Here is a 26,050-nt window from a genome sequence, read left to right on the forward strand (position 1 = left end):
TGGCTAGTGCATGAACCTTAACAGTTGCCTCGGCGTACGAGAACCACTTGGGCTAGTCGCCCACCAACCTTGACGAAAGAGAAGCGTCACGCTACAACTACCTGTCGACTCTCCAAGGCAACACCCTCATGAGGGAAGACATAGACGCCTCCGTCAGCCAGTCAGAAAAGCGGAGCTTAGGTTTTCACCCGGATAGCCCAAGCCATTGTCATTGGGAGAGGAAGTGGAGCTCCCCCGATGATGCCTCCAAGGAGGGTAGCGACGTTAGAAGACGCCGCCATCACCGACACCGACCCGAGGTTGAGGCTAGGTTTTCACCTAGATCAAAACACGTTTGCAGATCTAAACATACAAGGCATCCAAACTGAGCTCGTTGCGCCGCAAACATTTGTCATCGACCACCAAACAACACCGGTGGAGACCCTGTAGAACACCTCATGGTGTGAAGAACCACCAATGCAACAACCATTAGCGTCTTCGTGACTACCGGAGGATCCCTGTCCATTTTGGAGCCCCCCACCCCCCCGAGTTGCCAGAGGAGGCAATGTCCACGAGTAGCGCGCGGTCCATGGGCAGTTATGATGGCCTTATATATACACACAAAATGTAGTTCATATGTATCTTGCAATATGAATTATTTGCCTTTTGATAATTCTAGAAATATGAATTCAATATATGTGGCATTACAATTGGCAGGGGGGGCAAAACGACTAAACACTGTTGAACAGTTCTAAAAATGGCTCCCGATGGACTCTCTTAACAAGCAAGAAAGCTCTCCCCCATTGAAAAAAAAAAGTACATACAGAAAGCTCTGTCAACCTCATTGAATATAACGTTTACCTTTTCTTGATAGATTCGGGATGTTTTGTATGAAAAAAGAAAAAGAATTGGCAAATGGCTTTGCACACGCCGGCGCGGCGCCGACCATGGCAGGCAGGAGAAGGCGCCAGCACGGCCACCCAATCCGTGGCCGGCACGTCACCACCGGTGGCCCCGCGGCTAAGCAACGACGGATCCTTCCTCCCTCATATTCGAATCAAATCGAAGTCCCCGCTCCGGCCCCTTTCCTTTCACCCAAACAGAGGGAGAGGTCTTCCCCCTATTTAAGCCGCCCTTCTCCTCGCCCCACCTTGCTCTGTTCCGTTCCATTCTCCCGCACGCTTTCCCTTTCCTTTCCCGTCGCGCCGATTTCGTCGGAACCGGCCAACCATATCCGCCTCCCGACCCTACACGTGCGTCCCGACCGGCTCCGGAGAACTCGCGCGCGCCGGCGGCCCGATCCCAGCCGGCCCCCGCGCCGGCGGCGGACATGGCGCGCCGCGGCGCCCTCTTCGCGCTGGTGCTCCTCGCCGTGGCTGGGGCGGCTGCGGCCGAGCCGGAGCGCGCGTCCGAGGAGGCCTCCCAGCTGCAGGTGCTGCCGCGCCCGCTCGTCATCGAGCTGCCGACCGAGGAGGACGCGGCGGCGGAGCTGCGGTGCGCGAGCTGGAGGATGGCGGGCGAGGCCAACAACCTGGCGCCGTGGACCGCGCTGCCCGACGAGTGCGCGCCCCACGTGCGCCGCTACCTCGCGGGCCCCGCCTACCGCTCCGACCTCGACCTCGTCGCGAGGGAGGCCTCCGCCTACGCCCGCGCCGCCGCCGCCGACGCCTACAACGCCTGGGTGTTCGACGTCGACGAGACGCTGCTCTCCAACCTCCCCTACTACGCGCAGCACGGATACGGGTAAACTCATCCACACCCTCCACGGTTTTCAAAATTAGTACAGGGCAGGGAGTTCGATTCGTGAATTGGGGATTGCTCACAAACGTGCGCTGTTCGATTTGAAATGGTCCTGCAGGCTCGAGTTGTTCGACCACCTGGAGTTCGACAGGTGGGTGGAGCGGGGGGAGGCGCCGGCGATCCCCTCCAGCCTCACCCTCTACAACGAGGTCCGCGACCTGGGGTTCAAGACCTTCCTGCTCACCGGCCGCAGCGAGGGCCACGAGGGCGTCACCGTGGACAACCTCAGGAAGGAAGGGTTCCACGACTGGGACAAGCTCATACTCAGGTACTACATCGCGCGCGCTTCACCGTCCTGCCTGCTAATGTTACCATTGCACATTGCTACTTTTCACCCAGCTTTGGTTGGAGGAATTCGGCTAGCACGTGATGATTATCTTCGTAACCTGACTAGCTCATGGCCTTTTGTAGCACAACTAGAGACTTGCTCCTCAATGCTTCTTTGGCATTTCATTGACATGTGTTATGTTCCAAATATTTAAGTGCTGTGTATGCGCTCTTCACAATCATTAATGATTAGGACATCCACTGAAATACTACTACTACTCGAAAGTACCTAAATTGCCAAATTCAGTCTCTGCCAAAAGAAATCCTTGTTGCATTCTTTCACTTGTTCGTTATGCTTTATCGAGTACTAGTGAATACTGCTAGGTCGTTGCTTCAGGCCTAAATTTGGTGCCAGCTCAGCCCTTTTATCCAAATGTTCATATCGCGCGCGTTACGACAACCTGAGAATAACTTAAACGTCCCTGCATAAGCATTCTTTTAGTTGTTGATTATTTTCTAAGTACTGCACAGTGAGTCCTACTAGGTATAGGTTCGTCAGATCTGTATTTAGTGACAGTCCTTCCATCCAAATGTTCATATGGCATTACGACAACCTGAGGAATAAGTTAAGTGCGAAATTTGTATGTTGTGTTGCTGAATTAACAACATTTTATCCTCTCGATTGGGTCAACTGAGCATTCGACATCCAATTTGTTTGCTTGAGCCCAACTAGTGTTCCTCATTTCTGCATAATAATGGAATTCTGAAACATCTCTCTGCAATGTCCAGGGCACCAGCTGACCGGAAGAAAACGGCGACGGACTACAAATCAGAGAAGAGAAAGGAGATGGAGGCGGAGGGGTACAAGATCCTAGGGAATTCCGGCGATCAGTGGAGCGACCTCTTGGGCTACTCCATGAGTGCCCGTTCCTTCAAGCTCCCCAACCCGATGTATTATATCCCCTGACGGAACGGACATGCTGGGCGTGTGAGAAATGCCGTGTTTATTTGATGCATTTTCCATGCTTGCCAGATTGAACCGTGTACTGACTGCGAAACAAAATTGAACATGATACTGAGATGAAATGTATACTGTACAGAAGCTTCACTAAATTTCGTGTAGCACACATTGAATTTGCAAGCTGAAATCTAAAGGATGAGATGTGACTTTGAGGACACATTCTATTAAAAAGGCGTCGAATCAATGGAACTCTTCTGTAAAATATTCAATGATGTTGATCAGTAAAATATTTGAACTGGTCTAATATATTTCTAAATCTCCTGTGCACATAGTTTACCATAAGTTTCCCTACCTCCGCCAAACAGTTGTTCCGAAGAGATTCGATTTGATGGTCATCAGCACGGCTTGGATGCTATGGAAGCAAAGGATCGCTAGGGCCTTTGGAAATGAGCGTGAGCAAAAGAACCTCCACCAAATGTTGGTGGAGATCAAGGAGGAGTTCTAGCTTTGGGAGATGGCGAAGAGAGGAGAGAGTAGCATTCTAGCGCGAGAGTAGGCCTTAGGCGGAGGTGAGGGGTTCTTGTGTGAGTGTCTCACAGCCTGTTGTTCGCAACAGTTCAGCTGTTCTTGTAATTGTTTTGCTTCTTCTTCTATATAAATATAAGGCACGCTTTGCGCATGCTCCCGAAAAAATTTATTTATACTATAGCACTGCACCGTGCAGAAGGGGACCTTAAATTTAGGAACACTTAGGATGGTATGAGCGAATTGAGGGAGGAGGCTAATAGGATCGACACAAAGTTAATTTCTTTAGATGTGGAACCAAGTGAATTCATGTGTATGACACCAAGCAAGATGACAAGTAAGCAACGATACAACAAGTAAAGGATAGAAGTAGTCGCAATGGAGACATGGAGACATGATTTCCGTAGTTCCTTTCTTGTTAAGAGAAATATATTAGGACATGATGCCAATGTGAATATTTTGCATAACATTTGTGAATGATTAATTGCTTATAATTATGCCATTATTGTCTGAGAGAGAAAAGATAAAGTGCACCCATGAATCTAGGTCCATTGCTTAGGTGACATGTAACTTTCGCTCCTATCCTCTTGCAATTTAGAGGATCGAGACATCTTTACATTTATTGTTTACTTTCAAGTAATCAACCTATCTCTTTATTTAAATTGTTCAATGCATAGATAACTAAAATTATTCTCATGAAGTTTGATACATATTACTTCCACTTTAACATGTGTTGTTTCAATTCCATACACTTGGGGGTTATCAGGCGCCGGCGGGATGACATGCCCCGGCGTGGCGCTCAACCTGCCATCATGGAGCTATTGCTCGCCAGTCTTCGGTACCAATTCGCATGGGGGCAACCCATCGCCGAGGAGCTCGACGTGGCGTTCGACATCACCATACAGGGGAAGGTCAAGCTCATGATGCGCGGTGTGGAGCATAGTCCAATGAAAATTAATGATTTCAGCTCAGTCATACTTGATAGCATTTTTGTGAAGAATTTATTTTAAATCACCATACTACTAGTTTGTTATTTTTTCATAACAACTATATCACATATGTACAATTACTCGATATGAAAGTTTTCTATTTTTATGGTATATCCAAAATTGTCTTAAATTTGGCGGCCATTTCGGTTCTGCCTCACGAGCTCTACGAGATTTTCTTTTTTGAGAGCAAACACATATTTCATTAATAGAAAATCAAGTTACATAAGTAAATAAACTTGGAAACTAATAGGCGGACGGGAGAAAACATGTGTAACTTTCCATAAAACTATCCCTAGTGTTTCCTACACCCGTTGAAGCTAGCAGCCGCCGCCAAACTCCAACGCCGCATAGACGCGCGTTAGAAGAGACACCGAGGCTCCAACATTGCCATATACAAAAGAGCACCATCGCCAATGATGATTTGCATTGTGAGTCGATGAACAAGCCCGCTGCAAGCAGCGAGGCACATGTCGTTATGGCACGTTGACTGGGAGACGTCCCCGTGCTACCTTGAACCAACATCTGTCGCATCCCATCGACGGAGTCGAGGAATAATGACAAATCCATCACCTCCAGACCAACATCCTCGCTCTAGAGCATCCACCTCGCCCCACCCCCAGCGCCGCCGTGGATACCGATGAATGCCAATGACACGCCGAGAAAGAGATCTCATTGGATCCAAAGAAAGACGAGAAGACCAAGCATCCCATCTGAAGGATCGAAAAGCACACGATGTTATCAACTCCAAGACGCTGATGTGAAGGTTGTTGCTGGTAGGGGAGTTGGGTTGAGCAAGATTCATTCGCCCGGACGCCGCTCCTACCACCCAACGACACACCACATGAGACAAGCCCTAACTACAAACCGAAAGAGCGGGGTCCCCTCCCCTCCTGTCGTGGAGCAGCAAGCAGAGGGAGAGGGGGCCAACGGTCACACCAACGGTGATTTGGGATCTGGGTTGCCGCCGCCCTCTCGCCAGACGAGAGAGGAGGGAAGTGGTTAGAGTCGATCCGGGCATATGCAAATTACAACATTTTCTGAGAAAAATAAATTATTGGAAAAGAACCACCAAATTAATTATGTGTGAAAGAAAAACAATGCCGTTATTTGATTTTTTTTAAAAAGCAAAGAACCACCAAATTGTGTGCGGAAGGAGAACAATGCCAGCATTTGATTTTTTTTTTAAAAAAAAGCCAAGCGTATATGTCATACGCTGAGGGTAATCAGGTGACAATGATTTTTAACCTTTGATCATTGTTTGAGTTGCTTATCGTGCAGTGCCGCACAATCAGCCACCGTCTCACCATGGTGTGCTCAATCAAGAGCACATCCACATGTTCATCTCCCTCGCTTATAAACAAGGGAAAATATATTCATCTTCCCGATGTGGGACTAAATACTTTTCAATAAACATAGTTCCTCGAGAGTATGGAGCCAGGCAACGTGATGGGCTGCCTCCTGGTATGGTCGCTTCCTGGGTTCGTGGAGTATCGGACGCTCGAGCGCGTCCCTGGCAGAGCCCGGCCCGTCTCAGATCCTATGTTAACATAATAATGTCTTTACCCTAAAAAAAATACTGTAGAATAATGTTTTAAATTTGTTTTTTAAGAAACACGGTACAAATGCAAACGTTCATATACGAGCGCATACACTCACCTTTATCTTAAGTGTCTTATGAACGCGCGCACACACATCCTACTCCTATAGGTATCTTCGGAAGACTGGTGGATTGGATCTTAAAATTAAAGAAGTCACCACATGCGCCTCGCTATCGATGGGAACGTCACATCCCACTTAATGAATATTTCGTCTTTATGAGACACACAGATGTTAAACCTGGGGTTTGAACTCTAGTGAGCTGGGGTACAACCACCCTTCTAACCACTCAACCACAAATTGGTTCTCAGGTTTGTTTAAATTTTTATGTACAAATACAATAGACACTACTTACATATATTTGATAGTGTTTTATAACTTTATATATGTTTAAATTTAGAAAAATCTAAAAGATTCTTTTATGGAGGGAGGGAGTAGTAGTAGTTTTTTAAGAAACTGAAATTATGAAGAGAAAGCGTGCCGTGCGCTGATAGGAAGTTTGGCGAATGGAAAAAAATAGTTGCCAGGTTCAGTTTGCGGTGGGCCTGACAACTTTCTTTTCTTTTATTTAGTTTTGTTTTGATAAAAATTACGGCCTTTGGTGGTCTGGATGATGGGTTCAGATCCTATCGCGTTGGCGTTACAAAATTTGGACGTTTTGCACCCTAGCTCGGTCATAAAAAATGTATTCTAGTTCATGCAGGGATTTCTAGATTTAGCGCCTTTTTCCTCTCGTTGCATATGCTCTTGTTATTTATAATGTATTTTAGACACATTTTTGAATATACGAAATAAAATATTTGCGCATAGATCTCTATATCGTACATTCTCACAAAGTCGCTTAATGAAAACTTAATCTTTATGTGATCGGAAAAAGAAAAAAAAATCGGTACCAAAATAAGGCTTCCACGAGGTTTTTTTTGTTCTTTTTTTTTACACATGCTACAAAAACATCGTTTTTCCACGAAATTTCACATGCACACGTAGAATGTGAGAATCTTTCGAAATTTTGAGTAAAATAAACATATGCACCATGGAGCTAAAGTGAGTTCGATATATGTATGATACTTATCTAAGTACTCGCGTTGATATGCGCCTCCGCTCTGTCATCGCGGGTAGCGGAAACCATGGACCGCACGGAAGCCCTAGCAGAGGACACGCTCGCCGACATCCTCGGCCGCCTCCGGCCGCGCGACCTCGCCGCGTCCCGCTGCGTCCGCAAGGCATGGCGCGCCATCGTCGACGACCACGGGCTGCTGCTCCCTCACGTCCTCCCGCGCTCGGTGCGCGGCCTCTTCGTCAATTACAGCGACCATGTGCGGCCGTGCTTCTTCGCCGGCCCCTCGTCGACTCGGCAGCTGCCGGCGACCATCGACGGTGATCTCAGCTCCTTGCCCCATTACGGCGGCGGCGGCGGCTGTAAGCCAATCGTGGATCAATGCAACGGCCTCCTGCTATATCGTGACCTGAGGACCCTCTGCGTGGTCAACCCCGTCACGAGGCGTTGGGATGATCTTCCCTGGGAGGATGTCGGCTGCGATGCGTACCTAGTGTTCGACCCTGCTGTGTCATTGCAATATGAGGTGTTCTCGATCCCGCACTACCCTCAGAAGGTTGTCCTGAACTCGCCCGAGCCAAGTGATGATTCTGAAGACGACTCAGAAGATGAATCCACTGAATCATCGCCTGAACTGTACGGGGACAAAGATGATTTGTCGACGACAGAGAGTAGCGACGATCAAGAGGACCCACATGATCTGATTGAATGCCCACCATCATCATGGACGCTGAATGTGTTCTCATCCAGTACAAGACTTTGGCAGAAGAGGTCGTTTGTCCGCGAAGCTGAGACACAAGGTACGGTTACTAATATGGTACTAGATCCGTTAGAGCCAAGACCTTTGTGGTGGGGACGCCCGGCGTGTACATGTAGTGCCTATTGGCGAGGATCACTCTACGTGCATTTTTGTGGTGCCTTTGTTATGAGGTATATAATATATTATAGTGCATCGTCGTAATTCTTATACGAGTACTAGTTCTGTTTCTGGCATGGAAACGTTCTTAACATTCTTTATAAAAAAAAAAAATGAGACCCCCAGGACTAGCCCTTGGCGGCATTGTATTAAGTTTCAGAAGCGCACAGAAGTGCCACGGTGCGTACGCACTCGCGAGTGAGTACCGAGACTCGAACTCGAGCGGGGGGGCTTCCCAGGTATCATCACCCTGGTAGCCATCTGGGCTAGGCCTCAGTTGCTAACATTCTTTATGAATGACTTGACATTTTTGCAGGTTATCTTTATCAGACGGGAGGTATCGAATAATAAAGACTCCAATAGATATCGAGGAATGCAAACAAGCGCGATCTTACATTGGGAAATCGGAAAATGGGGTGTACTTTGCAACGATGTGTGATACATATCGACTTCAGGTTTGAACTCTTATGGAATCAAATGAACGGGTAGACTGGGTGTCGAAGCACAATATTAATGTTAAGCCAGCAGTAGGCTTGCACCGGTCAAGTAGTCTAGTCAGAACTAGAAAAACTTGGCTCTTACATGATGATAATGACGCTGAGGACAAAAACAGAAGTCTTATGAGAGAAAATTTGGATTGGGACTCCGATGATGATAACGTTGTGAATATTGAAGAGTTCAATGAAGGCTATGCTGGCTTTCTTGGGTTTCACCCGTACAAAGAGGTTGTTTTCTTGGAGTTGGAATCATGGTCCAGAGCAATAGGAGTTGCTTACCATTTGAATAGCTCAAAATTTCAGTATCTTGGTAAACTACACCCTAGAGGAAGTGAGCCTAGCTCAACTGGTTGGGGGAGTGGATGTACAAACCCAGCACCTGAGTTCAAATCCTCACGGACGCGAATTAAGGTTCCTATTTATACTTAAGGCCCAGGCTGGTCCTGGTACTCATGCAATTTATCTTGAGGACTATGCTTTAATCTTAACCAAGATTAAAAATCTTAGTACTCATGCCAAATGGCTGTGTGCATCCCTAGTTGGTGCAGAGGCCGGGAAGTGAAATTCTCCCCATTTTTAAAGACACCGCTGAACATTAGCTTCAGACGGGTGCTATCTGGTAATAAGTGGACATCATGGTTACACTTATGCCAAAGATTAATGATGGTAAATTTAAATGATGAACCAGACTGTTTTATGTGGAAACTAACAACTAGTGGGTTGTTTACAGTCAAATCTATGTATGAGGATCTTATGAATGATCATACACCATACTTGCGGAAATATCTTTGGAAAATGAAAATCCCCCTGAAAATCAAAATTTTTATGTGGTTCCTGAGTAATAAGGTGCTTTTGACAAAAGATAATTTAGCAAAGAGACAATGGATTGGGTGTACTAAATGTGTTTTTTGTGGAGAGCAAGAGACGGTAGAACACTTATTCTTAACATGCCCTTTTGCTAAATTAATTTGGCGAACTGTTAATTTTACTCATAATCTCCCTCCGCCAACCAATATTACAAATATGTTTGGAAATTGGTTAAATGGAGTTGAGAAACAATCCAAGGCTTTAATTCGCATTGGTGTATCAGCCTTATGTTGGTCAATATGGAGATGCCGCAATGATATAATCTTTAACAACAAGAAAAATTTCAATTTTTTACAGGTTATCTTCTCCATGGTGCATTGGATCCAACTTTGGGCTCTCCTATCACCACCAGAGCAGCGGGATGTCATGGCTTCTGGATGCACACGGTTCCAGATGGTCGCTCAGGATATCTTGTGCCGGGCTGGCTGGCAGCATATTAGTCGACTAGAGGATGCTTAGTCGATTCATGTTGTTCTCCTTTTTTCGCTGGTTGATTCTTGTATCGACTTTACGCGATCCTTGAGATGTAATAAGTACTGAACAAAGACTAATGTTTCTCAATAAAAGGCTGTGTGCATCACCACGATGCAGAAGCCGGGTTTTTCCCTTTTCAAAAAAAAAAAAACTCATCTGGCATATGCGGATCATTTCCTTACACCCCTTGCTTGACTGGGCATCTTCTGAAACACTTCTGAGAGTTGCATTCAGACTGCAGATAGTCTAGAGAATTATCATTTTCGCGGGTTAAATTATGTACCCGAAAAGATTAAGATTAGAATTCAGCTGTGGACCTCTCGTGGATATTTGCTCTCTGTTCTTAAACACGCAAAAATACTTTTGTGTGCTTGATTCGACAGTATGCCATGTATTTATCTACCCCAATTGCTTAGTGCATGAAGGGAAAAGTGTGAGAGTGCAGGCCCTCACACTTTTTGACTTTCTCTTTTTTATATCTCTCAAAATATTACATATTTTGATTTGATTTTTTTCCAAGTCACTAAAAAATAACAGATGGAATGGGACAAAAATAGTTCGGAATTTTTTTGTGCAATTTCAAATTTCAAATAATTTAAAATTCAAAAACATTCTTGAAATATATATATACACAATAAAATAAAAAATCCAAAATATTTTTCCCACGTTCCAATTGTTATGTTTAAGTGATCAGAATTTTTTTTGTTCAAACAATGTGTGGTGTGAGAGATACAAAAATGAGAAATTGTTTGAGAGGGGAACAAAAAGAATTTGCACGAATCTTGATGCAGAATACACGGTATGGATACGGGTGCTCACCAAGCACCTGCTCCAAAAGTCCACTCTCGTGCATGAATTATATTTACTCTTAACAATGGCGCGGTGCAATGCAGTGAAAACTGATAGATATTGCTCTGGTTTTCACTAGCCATAGATATCAGTTTAACTTAGAATTCGCGATGCAACCGTTCTGCAATATATAGGGTAGCTCCTTTCCACTTTTATAATGGTCTAGCTCAAAATTCGCATGATTTTCCTTCAAAGCTTGAATTCTTAGTTGTATATTTATTTTCTCCTTCAGCTGGATCGTTTTGCTTTGCATAGTGAAAGAGGAACGTTGGGTGACATTTTGTCCGAATCACTAATCCGTCCGGTTGGTCTTGTTGGAATTAATCATCTAAGATTTTGAATGAACGCGATTGATTTTTTTTGCATCTTTCGTGTAGTCAGTTCTACTTTGCAGCAACGATTCTACTGATCAACCGACATTTTTTTTCATTAAATACTTCCAAGAGATGTGCTTATGTGCTTTCCAACATTAGAATTTGCACAATTTCCAAAGCACTTATAGTTGCCTAATTTGTAATATTAGTGCATTATAATGGTACGACTTTTTTGCTTTTTTATGAAAACGCATAAACCATTTTTTGAGGTAAGAATACATATATTAATAAACAGCAGCAGGCCACCTCATTAAAAATCTTTCAGTCTCCTTAGGTACCCTGATAAAAAAAAAGTGCGTAAGAAACCTGCTGCTCAGAGATTACAAAGTGTTCAAACGGTCATACAATCATTTGCTATCAAGTCCAACACACATGCTGGAGGAGCATCACGTAATATACCACTAAAGCCCGATTTACCGAATTGCACCAACACATGCGCGACACCATTGCTCAAGCGGTCCACCTTCGAAACTTCAATATCTTGATTGATACGGCACCCGACACGGTATACTGTAGTGTATGTACAAATGTTTTCCACGATATTGAAGAGCAAGTTTCTGTTTTGCATTATTTTGGTGCTAGAAGAAATATGCAGGAAGGTTTTGACATGTATCTCGTTTCACATTCACTAGTAGAAAAAGGGGTTTTAGTTGGTTGGTAACGGGCTTTAGTCCCGGATTCGCAACCGGAACTAATTATGCGAGACTAAAGGCCCCCCTTTAGTCGCGGTTGCTTACGAACCGCAACTAAATGCCCATCCACGTGGGCTGCGTACGTGCGTCGGGGTGGTGTACCTTTAGTTCCGGTTGGTGTGACCTGTGTGCAGTGTGCAGCCCAGCTTTTTCAGACCATTATCATATCCTGGGTACAACGACTTTTTGCGATCCTCTAACATGCGATCCAAATTCTCCCTCTCTTTTTCAGTTTCGTAGCCTCTCCGTGCATCAGCAATGGTCCGACCAAGATCATCAGCGGGCTCATCACGTGCCTCTTCTTCACCTTCCCCTTCACCATCCCCTTCTGCTTCCCCTCCTTCAGCATCCTCCATGAAAGTATCACCGAAATGATCATGATAGTTGTCATCATCCCCCTCTTCATTTTCTTCCATTAACCCCTCTTTCTCCATGCTTGGTCCAACAATTATAGTTTGACATGAAACCGTGCCGAAGCAGGTGCACGTGAACGACTCTTGAGTAAGAGTAACCCTTCTTATTCTTACAGTCAGCACATGGACATATAACAAAAACCCATGCTTGTTCGTATTAGCCACTGCGAGGAAATCATTCAAACCCGTAATGAACTCGCCCGAGAGTCGGTTACCGTACATCCATTGCCGATTCATCTACATTATTATTATATAAAGTATATAATTAACCATCATGTATTTGTTAAACTAACTAGCTAGAAATAACAGAAATTAAACTATGAACTACACATGCATATTTATCAATGACACATGAAAGGTTCAAGTTGCTAACCGCGATCGAGGAGGAAAAATAAATGAGAAAGCTTAAGTGTGGCTCGGACACTTCATATCATGTTTGTTTTATGTGAACACAAGTGGCATCATGCTCTCGGGCATTTCATCGAACACCTCTTGTGCATAAGAGGAGAAAAGTCAAACCCACCACCCCTTGTGAATAAAAGTGGAACACCAAGTGGCTCACACTTGTGCTGCATCAGTATTTATAGTTTTAGTCCCGATTGGCCTGGCCAATCGTGACTAAACGTTCTCGGGCCAGGCCTGAGCACCTTTAGTCGCGGTTGGCCAGACCAACCGGGACTAAAGGTCCGCCCGTACACCAGCTGTCGATCGAGACCGTTGGGTCCAGAGCTTTAGTCGCGGTTCTCCTGCAGAACCGGGACTAAAGACCCCAGTAGTAGCGGTTCAAAATGTTTGGAGACTAATGGATGGTATGGAAGCCCTATTTTCTACTAGTGATTGCATTTGCTGCATGAATGGGAGTACAAGAGATAAGCCCAGAAATTACATATTTGATCCAGCCATATGCTACCAGGAGAATACTTCAACTTGGGATCTAAATCTACACTACTTAAAAAGAACGAAGTTCCTCCGTTTTCTGCCACCAATTTCGTCGTCGTCGCCCTCTTGGGCCTGGTCGAGCTTCATCTTCGCCCCTTGGGCCTGGCCCATATTCATTCTCCACTTCCTTCCGAGCGACCCCGCCGCCGCTCCCTCCTGCCATGGCGCGCCGCCTCCCTCCGGTCCCAAGCCGCTGTTCCGCCGCCTCGGTCCAACCATTGTGGCCTCTCGTGCAGCCGTGCAGGGGGTGGCCGGCATCCTGCGGCGGCACCCGCTGCCCACGCTGTTCGCGTGCGGGCTGCTGCTCTTCATGGGCGTCGAGTACACCATCCCCGATTCCCCATGGTCCCGGCCGCCGCGCCGCCGCTGAACCTCGGGTTCGTCGCCACCACCACGATGCACGCCCTCCCACGAGCTATCAACCCAACGAGCTAGCTACGCCTCGGCCCCTACCAGCGAGATCCGCTGCCGATCTGGGCCCCTGTGCTGCTGCCTCACGAGATCCAGGTCTCCACCGCAAGGTCGAGCGCCGGGCGCCTACAGATAGAGGAGAACCAAGTCGAGATCAAGACCTTGAACCATTACGACCTCAATTGCTGAAGTGTGGAGTCAAGACGGTTTAATTGCTATTGTGGATGTCACGCTTCAATTACTGCACGTACTTGATCTAGGCCTCTAGGGAAGACGTCAAGGTAGAAGCATAGAACATTATACCGGCGATCAACTCAGTCAACACAGGATACTGAATTCAGGTATAAGCCAATCGAAAGACATGTTTTCAATTTTTCAAGACTTCGTCCAAGTGAAGTTTTCATTAACGTGATTGAGCAGTCTTAACCGTATAGGAATCATACATAAACAAGCAGCAATGTCCGACAAAATTACACGTCCAGGAATCATTGTTGCTAGACTTTTAATAGAGTTTCCCTTCTCCATATTAATGCGCCTGATTTGTGTTATAGATGTTTTGGCTTGACACTGCCTTCAATTATTTTTAATACTATTTTCTTTGCAAAGCCAGAAACAGGCTTAACTCAGACTATTCTAGCGTTGGGGTTGTGGCCGGCTGGCTGGTGCCGCATCATTCCAGGTTTGACCTCCTCCGTCGAACCCCCCGATGGATCGCCCAAAGTAGTGTTTAATGTTGTGATTATTCTTGGAATTGCGTGGTTTGATCGGGTGGGTGGGTGCAACGGCGCTGGACTACAAGGCGAACAAGCCGATGGTGATCGACGACATGTAGGTGGCACCTCAGTAGGCCAGCGAGGTCTGCATTAAGATCGTCTTCACCAAGCTGTGCCACACCAAGAGGTCCATGGCGAGGTGGTGGGTTTTGGTATCTGCAGGCTGAAAGGATCTTGCTCGTGGAACCTCTTTCAGAACTGTTGGCTATAAAAACTGAAGTAATCTCTATCATGTGTTGCAGATTCGGCCATCTATCATTTTCTTTGTGCTTGTTCAAGGTGTGCAAACAGGTAGGCCCAAATTCAATTGATTGTCAAAATGCTTTACCATTAGCTTTTGTCTCGGTTTTGTTTCTCATTCTTGGTTACATGTACATCTTTTGGTTCTAATTCTCAGTCTTGAACTAGCTCTGATTTCATAATCTTCAACTAGCTCTGATTTCAAACCTATTCTTACCAGGCTATGGGTTGTATTCGTTAGTTCACAAGAGGTATTACAGAAGACTATTGTGTTTGTGCTGATGCCTAGATCAGGTACTTCCAATACATTATTGGTTTGCAGACTGTAAGTACTCATGTTTGTTAAACCTGTAGAAGTGTAAAACTTCAGAAGAGGGTGAGTGCATACAGATGGAAGCGTCATATCCAATGTTGACTTGTTATGTTTCTTGGACCATATATATAAATTTGTTCTTGCTGGTATGTGGATTTCCTAATATTAGGTGCTAATTTCTTGGTCATTAGTGTTGTATAATCTGAAGAGAAACAATAATAATCAGCTTTGCTATATTTTTTAGATTCTGCAATGGTGCATAGAGGTGGTCCAAATTTACTCTAATCCTTTCTCAATGTATACTGATGGCGGGCAGATTAGTTCAGGGAAGTAGTGATTCCAGTGATGCTGATGTCAAGGACATATTGGATGAGGGGACTATTGGGAAGAGTGAGAACGGATTGAGGATGAATTCAGGTGGTGATACATATGCCGAATCTATTTTACTACTTCAGAGAGCGCAGGAATCTCTTGACAATGGTATGTCTGAATTCTCACCCAGTTTATCTTCATTCATTAACCAATTCCTGAATAGTTTGTTCATTCAGACAAATGTGGCATGCCAACTGTCTATATGAACCAAAAAAAAATTGGGTGCAGTTCATCGTCCTGCGTTTGTAAGAAGTGTAAGATCAAACTGATATTTATTCTTGATGCTTGAGAAATACAAGTCATGCTTCAGTTATTCTGATGTTTTTTATTTCGTTTTCTGGAAAAACCTAAATCTGTTATATGAACCATCAATAATTGACGTTAGAAATGATGCTGGTAGGGAATTTGTATTACTTAAAAAATTCTATGTCTAATATGATCTGTTTGTTCATAAATCTAGTTGATTTGATAAAGCAACCCAGGAAAGGGTCTTGTTGTTGTTCGTCGATTCTGCAGCAAGGGAGCTCTGAAGCTGCTCCCGGGAGTGCATCCATGGCAGTTTTTCTTCGGCTGCCATCCAAGATGGTCGAAGGGCGACCACTCCCACCCTCTTCATCGGCAACGGTTCTCTCCGGCCGACGATTGAATGTGAAGAACAACCTACAGGCTGCCATGCCAAGATGGAGGCACATCTGCTCCGGTACAGTTAGCTCCCGATGCTTCACCCCAAGTGGTTGGAGGTGCATTTGGCTGTGCCGTGGTGCTCCGTCCTCCGCGTATATTGTCTGGACCTATTTGTAATTTCGACTTTTAGTGGTCCTTCTTGTATTTGTTGCACCACCGCTATGAATGAAAGCTTCTAGGTCCCTTTGGGACCTCCCCTGTTCAAATTTTTTTTTACCTCTGCAGAAGGGCTCCTATGCTAATCATTGCTCCGTTGTGTATTGCAGAGATTCAAAACTCTGTGGTGGTCAGGAAGGAATCAACTGATGATTTTGATGCACATGATGATGGATGGAGCGAGTTTCTCCACCTTGAGGAACCTGTGGAGGAGGGAAAGGGAAATGATCTCGAGTCAAAACTGGAACAGGCATCAACACTGATCAACGAGAAAGATTCAAGAATACTTGAACTGGAAGCCCTCGGCAGGACAAGGGTGTGGAGATGTGCAATACAAAGTATCAACAACCTGATCTTGATCAACTTCTCCAGGAGAAGATGGAAGCCAAGATTCAGTGCATCATCCTGACGAGAGCTTCTCAACCCTGGGCACCCTTGGCCGGGGACCGAAGAGCTCTCTATGAGCAGCAGAAATGTCTGCTCAGTGACTACAAGCAGCTCGAACTCAAACTAAGTCCATCAGAGAACCGGGCAGCGATACTAGGAGAGATGGTAGAGAATTTGGAGGCGCAAGCCAAAAGAGCTCTCAGCGAGTCTTGATTTTATTTTTGGTTCTCTTCTAACATTTTTATGATCTTTTTTTACCTTGTTGGACTGTTGGAGTACAGTTGCTAAATAGTTAACAAATTTGATTAGTTTGATATGTGGAATTCAGTGGCGTAAATATAAGTTATCACGATTTTTTTTACCAAATGATGTGTTTATTGGACCGAGTCATAATGAAACACTTAGCGGTTGCTTATATTTTAATAATAATTTAAAAATATTTTACCAAATGATGTGTTTATATTTTAATAATATTTTGGTTTGCTTATATGCATCGTTGTCCCGTGGCAACGCACGGGCATATTACATCATTGCCCTTTGAGAGACACATGAAATATAACGTAGACGGATTATTTTGCACAAACATACTGAGTTGTACCATGCTCTACTCTGATAGAATATATCGCAGCGAAGTCTTCAACACTTGACTTCAAGTTTGTCCCCCAACAAGATTTGATATGCACAAAGTATATATAGAGCTGAGTCCAAAGTAGGATTTACGAGCTCGAATTGATTCCTTACAAATGGCCACAAAACCAAATTCAAGATATTTGTTGTCTTGATAGCCTTGAGTGCTATTTACTGAGTGATATGGCATTTACTTGTGTGGTTATTTCAGATGTTCTTCACTTGGCATCCACATTGTCGGTGCCTAGGCAGCATGAATACGAACTGGATTTTAAAAAGAATTTTCGTTTCCTAGCACAAATCATATGTTTTTAATATTTTAATTAGTTCAAAACTTATTTAGCATTTGATGCAACGCATGCAAATATAGTGAAGTCAAATAAAAAGTCAAGGACGTATGATGTTAAAGCGTTTGAATTCTATCTGTGAAGGAAATTAAATGGTTAAATGGAAAAGTCTGATCAGTTGAAAAATTGAGAGAAAAAATGCTTAAAAATGCTTAAAAATGCAAGCATTGAAAAAGTTGAAGATATCCAAGTTATAAAATATGTATTGCGCCAAGTAGTTTGGAAGCCTCCGTGAGACAGATTTTTTCTCTCCCGTTGCAACGCACGGGCATATTTACTAGTCAAGAAAAAGATAGGTAATCTCGTTTCAATTTTTATGGAATTTGTTCACCACGACTGGGAGTATTTTCGGCATGTACATCTGCATGGTTCTTTTGGAGATCACGTCCACCGGAAGGAATAAATGGAAATGAGCCAGAGATTTGCAAGGAGAATCCTTTCCTAGTGTGCGGCGGGATGGGGACCACTTGCTGAAGCAACTAGATTTAGATGTGCGCCTTGGCGCACGACCCCATAAAATTTACGTTGCTTTACATTTTATAAAAATAGAAATAAGATCAAAAAATGGTTATACATTTTGTACTGGTTTATTTTCAAACGCATCAAGAGAATAAAGTTTAAATGATCTGTAGACAGACCCTGAGAGGTAATTTTAGTTCTAGTAGGGTCTCCATAAATATTAGTTAACTCACGCAAGCTTACTAACAAACAAAAAATATGACATAGCCACGCGGATCAGGAAATATCATGTAAATTTTACGATAGAACCAAAGGCAGGCAAACAAAAGTCAGTTTGCGTACAGACGCGAAGGAAACATGAAAATATGAGTAGCTACTCGCGAGCCAGTTTGAAACATAACATATATCGATAAATAATATTTTAGGTACATAAGTTTTTCTACTGGAAATAAGCCAGCGATGTGTTATGCACGAGACGCTAAACAGTAGAGGTAGAAGTTCTTTTTTTAGTTTTGCGGGTGGGGTAGAAGTTATATGCAAAGAAATACAGCACCAAAGGTAACCAACCAAATATAGATGCAGCTCATCACAAGAGCACTCCTTGGCGCACAATCCCGTGATCCCATGACTTCACACCAATTTTTATTTTATAAAACACTAAAAAAAATGTGGGACACCAATAATTTGCTTATATCTATCACAAAACAGTGGCAAACTTCACACCAGTCTTATATTAGGACAAAAGAGTGTATATTACAGTTAGCATTAATGTATCATAAAACAGTGGCAAGCTATTTTTGGCTAGGTCATAATCTTCTTTATCCATGAAGAATTCTATAGAATAAACTGAGCCTGCTTTTAACACATCCTTGAACTGGTTATATAGTTGCATTCACCATAATTAAAGAATGTGCAGTTTGGTCCACCGATGTAGTTGAACAAATCAAACAATCAAATTATAGGGGTAGGCTATGGTCCACCGCTGTCATTTTAATCAATAAAATATTCTTGATAACCACACAGAAGTGAAAACAACGCAAACTACAATGAGGTAACTAAACAACAGTCTAAGTAACTTCATAATCCCATCTTTGACAAGTAATCACCCCGCAGCAGATGTAGCGCCTTCAGCACAAACCTAGAACGCTGAAATGTGCCCTTTTTCTTCTGGGGAAAGAAGATAAATCCTTGTATAATGTTAGATGATGAATGCACAGAAGGCTAATGCAGCGCTGGTATGTATATGGAAGCTGAATATTAGCCGACTGATACACAGATTCCTTGATGTGCTCAGCAACAAAGATGCACTTGGCGTTCCTGGTCCCGCTCAACACAAATATCCACTTGCACATGAACTCGCCATCCTGGATAACCAACCCGCAGACCTCTATTTCTGCAAGCACAAAACAAATCCAGTTTTGTTCATTAGTCCTCCTAAACTCTCATGGACTTGCACAGTACTCCGGCAACCTAAGTTGTTTGCAAACACTAACCAAACCATAAAATTTGTTTTCCAAAAATGCAGGCAGCATAAAAGAATAGACACACATCCAATCTTTGTTTCGCAAAAACAAACAGTAAAGAGATAACTGAAAAGAAAAGAACAATGGTTGACTTTGAGAGAAAACGACCATTATCAGGCCAAATATGTGTTGGACAAAACTAAATATAGTGAGATACTTGCAACCAAACCAAATAAAAATCATGTCGAATTAATTAAAGCCAAGGACTCCATTGGAAAGGTACTAACTGAGTGCGGAGGAAGCGAAGATTGCAGATAATGCCGAGAAGGGTAGAATGTTAGGGTTACTTCAAAGCATCCTCCGCCAGCGTGCTTGTTGTCGTACTTGGGACATAGAAGACCCAGCTTCTTTAGCATGGCTTCCAGAAGCTCATCTGTTGGAATCTTTACAGTCTCCATGTAAGCTGTTATGGAAATACAAATATTATTTGATCATGAAGCAGAACGGCGAAAGAAGGTAGAGCAACATGAAGTTAGGAGTATGTATATGAATAAGTATTGTAAGAACTAAAGAACACATGTTAAGAAGTTTAGGATTGAAATGGATAGAAGTAAAAGTTAAAAGAAGATGAGTTAAGTATTGTCCAGCAGCGTGCTGACTTGTATATACCATATGGTTTTATCAGCTATATAGTTTTGTAGGACGCAAACTTCGGATATATTAAATCGGTACAAATCGGTTCAAATTACTGATGTGATGTTACTATGACACAATTGAATATTTACCTATAGCTTAGTTTTGTTTTTAATTTCTGGAAATGCTCAGATATGTGTTCAAGATTGTGAGTTGAAATTGGTTGCTGCATTGCTGGACTATATTAAGGGGTGCGCCAGAAGAAGCAGGAATGTTTCGTGGATGATAAGCAAGCAAGCGATGAACAGAATCTGACATGCGAAGGTTTCCGTGAAGCTCGATGAAGGCCTCCGTGTCTTGCGCGGAAGAATCGACCTGATGAAGCAGCACCTGAAACAGTAGATGACGGTAAAATTAAGAGAAGGCGCTAAAAAGTAAGAATGCGACGAATATATAGGCATATTGATCTTCATAAATCACAAATAACAGAGTCCAAGTTACACGGCGGAACTAACAAAAGAAGCAAATTTCAGCGAGATTTCAAAGGATTAATGGATACTTCAAGTGTAAATACAGAGTCCAAGTTCTGAGTGGAGTTTCACTCTTGTTTGAACAACAAAGTACAAAGGTGAGTAATATGACATAAGCAATTAATAATGAATGATAAAGTAAACTTGTGTGCAAGAAAGCATTATGTAAATTTCTATTTCGAATTTTGAAATGCATCTTTCTAATTTCTTATTCCGATTGTACTGAATTATAAATCATGTAGCGTACAATCCTTATTACTCGCTATTCCGTCACGAACAAAAATGCATTTCAACCTCTCTATATAGTAATATGTACACACTGTGTTACGATCTCTAGCGCATTATATAGCTTCTGATATTTTATTGGGTCAGAATTCAGGCAGCACAAGGTACATGTCGCCTACTCAGTCTCTCTTCCCCATGACCTTGATGGTGTCTCATCAAGCAAGCTACAACGGAGATTCACCTCTATGAAAACAACGTTCAACAAAGCTTGTAAACATTCAATAGCTCTAGCTAGGGCGAGCAGAACTTGGTAGCAAAACTGGAATATTGAACAATTTAAGAGCTAGCAGCTCACGTACATGTTCTTGATTGCTACTACCTCGTTCAATGAGCTTTTGAAACAAAATCCAGCAACGTGACAATTTTTCCATGTGAGGTATATAGTGTAATAATTGACCAGCGATGGTGCAGTGGAATAGTCTTTTCAAGCCAAAAAAAATCATCTTTCCTGGATACTGTACCCTTTTTAAATTAACCTGCAAAAGAAGCAGCAGTAACTTTCCATAGTTTAGTATCTTAAAATTGGTAGTAAAAACAAATTACGGTGGAAGAATTAAATACAGCTTCATAAGTCTTTGATCAGGTCATCAGGATCACCTATGAGGCAGCACTGATGATACCATCGCTCGTGCCTGGTTGCTCTGCTTCCTTCCCGATCTGCATCTTCTGGCAGCACTGCTCAAAATAGCCTCTGAAAATTTCAACAAATTCAAATGTTGATGGGCCCCATATGGAAACCAATGACAAAAACTAAATTGTAAAGAGAGGAGAACAAAGAACTCAAGAGGAAAAGAGAAGGAAAAAATAAGAAACAGAAAGAGGAGAAGAAAATAATCATCAAAGAGAGAAATAGAATAAATGAAAAGAACATCACCTGAGCCAAAACAATCTGTGCTGATGGGTGGCATCCTCTGGCGGCAAGGGTGGAAGAAGCACAGAGGACCAGATAGTTGTGCTTCTGGTAGATGAGGACTCTGGGAACTGCAAGATCGATTAGCATGTATTATAATAAAATGAAGTGACATTGGTATAGCCTGTGAAATAGAAGGAACCAAAATCCATGTTTAAATTCATAAAGAATCATGAAAAATGAACGGACTGGACAGAAAATACAATACAAATCCAAGTTCGATTGTTTTGGTGTTCATCCTAAACCTAGAAGATTTAGCAGAAGACAAACAGGTGAATCACCATAGGTGAGCTGTTATATATGGTGATCAATTCACCTTATGCTATATCATTACCAATTGCCCTTAGTCACAATGATTGTTAGTTAAAAAGGGCTATGAAGGTACCGTAGCACCACATGGGAAAGCACTAAACTTTTGTAATGAAATTGCCAGAATAAAAATGCTACCAACCTAAGCAAACAAACACATATTGAAATTGAAGCAAGCAGAGAACACGGGGACCATAGGAACTCCATGATAGTAAAAGTGAGGTGCATCCACAGGAACATACACCTGAACGACGTGGCTTAGAAGAAACTATTAGTGCTAGAGAATAACATTAGAAGGTTACCTGAACATACAGACCAACAAGAAGTGTTGTAGTAAGATCAGCAACAACTCCAATGCTCAACACAGTAACAAATCTCAACCTCTCAGCAATGTATATGGTACCATTCCAGAAATCACCATGCACACAACAATGTATATAGTATGACACATACCAGAAGACTCCCTCTAGAAAATTTCGTTTCATTATCAGTAACGATTTTTTTTGCATGAGTGGAAAGAATATTTAGAACGGGTTATGATAACCAAAAGGAAGATCATTAAACTGTGAGAAGAAAATGAAACATGAAGATAAAAAGAATAATATTTAATGAGAATTGCTGAACACTTCAAAATTCTAAGAATCAAATGGATTATGGTGACAAAGGAGAAAACATCTACTGAAAAATTGGACAAAATTTTCGAAATTCATCGAAGAAAATGAATTATGATGACAAAAAAGACCTAAAGGTGATAGTGTGAGAAAATATTGAATTTACCAGTTGTCTTTTAGCTTTCTTGGAAAAATTAGCAACTGCATCAAATCCAACATGGGCAAAGAACACTACTGTGGATCCAGATAACTTTATGCATCACTACAGCAAGTCCAGCACACAAAAAGTACAAGAAAATAGTCATCTGAGCATATCATGACTGCATCGTACTGAAATAGTTTGGGGAAAGTACCAATCAATGGGAATAATGCCTCATATCACAAGAAATCCAAGAAACGACAATCAATCTTCATTGGCTAGTCTCCAATGAAAATATGCAAATCCACCACTCTAATCTATGACAGGCTTGAAGACTATTGATGCAAGGAAGAGTAGGCCACAAGATTGAGTTGGTACCTATGCATACGACATGGTGGCATGGAGTGATAATGCCGCGCTGAAGGGGTCATGAGGGCGCATATTTCCAACAGAGTAATCTGCAGCTGTAAATGGGATTAATCAAAATTTGATGACCTCCCTTGCAGGTACAACATTAAACATGTATAATTAATCTTCTTCACATAGTAGTAGTAGAAGTGATTACCTACAATTGTAACCTCTTGCAGCTTCTGCACATTACCAATCTGTACAGAACTAAAAACCACCAAATTACACAATAAGAAAGTGGGCACTGACAAGAGCATGAGCGTCATAAGTATCACTACAGTATTTAAGGTTTTAAACTGTGGGCTTAACAGGTCATTTGGACATGATGGAATTTTCTAAAGATTAGTTAAATTAAAGTTGAAGACAATACAAAATATAGGTTTCATTAGAATTGATAGTGATGAAAAGGCAAAGGGCCATGCAGCAACATTCTGATGTAAAAGATCTTGCATTTTTAATGCTTAATTTCTGAATTTCTTCAAGCTTGGTACAGAGGCTGCATGTAGCATTTGCATCCTGGTTCTCTCATACCTGCATGAGCAACAAATGATAAATCTAAAATGTGTAACTTAGAGTTTTTGATCCAGAACTTTGACAATATGAAATATCATTTTGTTTTCACCTAAAAGGAATCTACCAACGGAGTAATAAAGTGTATGAAGTTCTCTCTGACAAGAAAAATAGGCAAAATGGAATATTTACCATGCATTGATGTAACATGCTACATATTAGGCCTTGAAGTGCTGCCACACAGAGAACTTATCCATAAAATGGACCTCATATCTCTAATGAGAAGAAAGCCAACACAAGAAAGCCGTTGATCGTATTTAGTACTGCATCTATTGTCCATGTTACAACCTGCACAGAAATATGTACGGAATTAGCGCAACGCCTGCAACAACAATACCCACTTGATGAGAAGGTCCACCGCAAGATATGACTATGCCATACACGAGTAAAATTATGGAACCGAATAAGCAACTAAACTTGTTTACCTTTCTATAGGCACAATATAGGTGTATAGAAGTGCTAACCAAAATATAAAATTTGTTGACCAAACAACTCGGTATTGATTGTGTATCTCAGTTCAACCAAGAATCAGAAAACAATGAAACAAAATATAACATGAATCTTCTTGGAATTTCGTCAAACACCTTGAAGGCATATGTGCATATAATCTGCTCAAACATATATGATTCTGGGAGAGAGGGAGAGAGAGAGAGAGAGAGAGAGAGAGAGAGAGAGAGAGAGGAGGAGGAGGAGGAAGAGCATACCCTAGGCACCTGAAGACATGACATCTCCTGCCACTGCAGGCCGCCATGGTAGCCTAATAGGAGAGCTTGGAGGCAACGACCTGAGTTCTTCTTGTTGCCACCTCAAACCCTAGCACCTCTGTCTTGTGCAGGATCCTCATGGCGCCCTCCATGACGAAGAAGAGGCAGGTGACAAGGTATCAACTTGTCAATGCCTATGGATTGTAGGCTAGGGTTTAGTTAGAAGTAGAGGGCAAGTAGATCTCGAAGGTTTCAGCCGAAAAGTACTCGACGATTATGAAAACTAGGGTTTGTAACAATGATTCAATTGCCTCTTCGTCCCTCGACTCCCCTTTTATATAGGAGGCGGAGCCGAGGGTTTCGTTTTGTACAAGTTACAGAGTCCGGGACGGTAATTAACTCATCCCGCCAGTTTTACAAATAACACTTCCTATTACAACTCTAACTTTCCTTAATATATCTTGAGCTCCCGAATCTTCTTTATTCTTCGGGTATTGGGCCTTCAGTAAACCCCGGGTACTATCTTCGGCAGGCCCATTTGGGATGCCTATGTCAGTAGCCCCCGAGATTTTGCTTGAATCGTAGAGTCAGGGAAAATCTCCACTGTTTATTTTTACTCGAGAGCTTTAACTTTTTTATATTTCTTCACATAAAATTCTATATTGTACAGGGATACTGGTAGTTGGGGCTAGTTCATCTGACGGATCAGGTACTAGTTAACTGCTCTAGTGGCAATCCGCAAAAACCTACTTCGAGATCACGTCCCTGGACATGATTCCGGGATACTGGTGTAAACTTCGACAGGTGCCGCTTAAGGTCTTACCATTCTGTCGAGTCCCAGTCAAATTTATCGAGTACCTAACGCGTCCGTTAGGATTTTTCTTCGTATCTGTTGATACGGATAAAAGTAGCAGAGCGCAGTCTTCGGCGATGCCACGCCCAGCAGAACGGATCTGGGGTCTTACCTTCGCAAATTTGCGGCATTCAGAAATTGATCGCAACTTTGGCGTTCTGAGAATATATTGTCGAGTGCTTTTCCGGCTGTTGGAATGGCACATTTTATCGAGTCAAATATGACTTATATTGCTCTCCCGATGGGAGTATATGTAGAGTTAATTATAACTCGAAATATACTCTCTTGCTTTTCTATCTTTTCTTTGTTAATTTCATCGGGCACGCGAACAGCGTTCCCGATGGGAGTAGCCCCCGAGGCTACAACCAAAAACTTGTGCTTGGTTGTAGGCTCAACATTTTAGTCCACCTTGTCGCTATATTGTCATTATTTCCCAATATGATCTCTCTTCTTCTTTTTTTTTATCTCTCGGGTGCGCGAACAGCGCTCCCGATGGGAGTAGCCCCCGAGGCTACAGCCAAGAACTTGTGCTTGGTTGTAGGCTCCCGCAATTTCTATATTGCCATACTCGAAATTTTACTTTTTATCGAAGTAGCCCCCGAGCATTTGGGCAAAAACTTGTATTTGATCAAAGGCTCCCGAAGTATTTAATAACTTCTCCTGTCGCCAAT

At 42.8% G+C, this 26,050-nt stretch overlaps 1 protein-coding gene, 1 long non-coding RNA gene and 1 pseudogene across 3 annotated transcripts; 2 read left to right on the forward strand and 1 right to left on the reverse strand.

The window, feature by feature from the left end:
* Positions 1-1,107: 1,107 nt before the first annotated feature.
* On the forward strand, positions 1,108-3,132 carry LOC127311378 (acid phosphatase 1). Its single transcript, XM_051341801.2, has 3 exons — positions 1,108-1,722; positions 1,838-2,047; positions 2,836-3,132. Exons 1-3 carry the CDS (start codon positions 1,310-1,312, stop codon positions 3,011-3,013), a joined length of 801 nt encoding a protein of 266 aa, XP_051197761.1. The 5' UTR covers positions 1,108-1,309; the 3' UTR covers positions 3,014-3,132.
* A 10,068-nt stretch (positions 3,133-13,200) lies between these two features.
* LOC127313751 (uncharacterized) lies at positions 13,201-16,858 on the forward strand (annotated as a pseudogene).
* Positions 16,859-19,014: 2,156 nt separating this feature from the next.
* LOC127313750 (uncharacterized) lies at positions 19,015-21,577 on the reverse strand. Of its 2 annotated transcripts, none has more exons than XR_011748904.1 (4): positions 21,175-21,577; positions 20,377-20,450; positions 19,775-19,890; positions 19,015-19,357 (listed from the first exon to the last, which is right to left on the reverse strand). It is a non-coding gene; the product is annotated as an uncharacterized lncRNA (long non-coding RNA). The 2 variants fall into 2 exon arrangements; XR_011748903.1 differs by having other exon boundaries at positions 19,715-19,890.
* Positions 21,578-26,050: the final 4,473 nt, after the last annotated feature.

The sequence above is a fragment of the Lolium perenne genome, chromosome 7, assembly GCF_019359855.2.
Source record: "Lolium perenne isolate Kyuss_39 chromosome 7, Kyuss_2.0, whole genome shotgun sequence".
Lineage (NCBI taxonomy): Eukaryota > Viridiplantae > Streptophyta > Magnoliopsida > Poales > Poaceae > Lolium > Lolium perenne.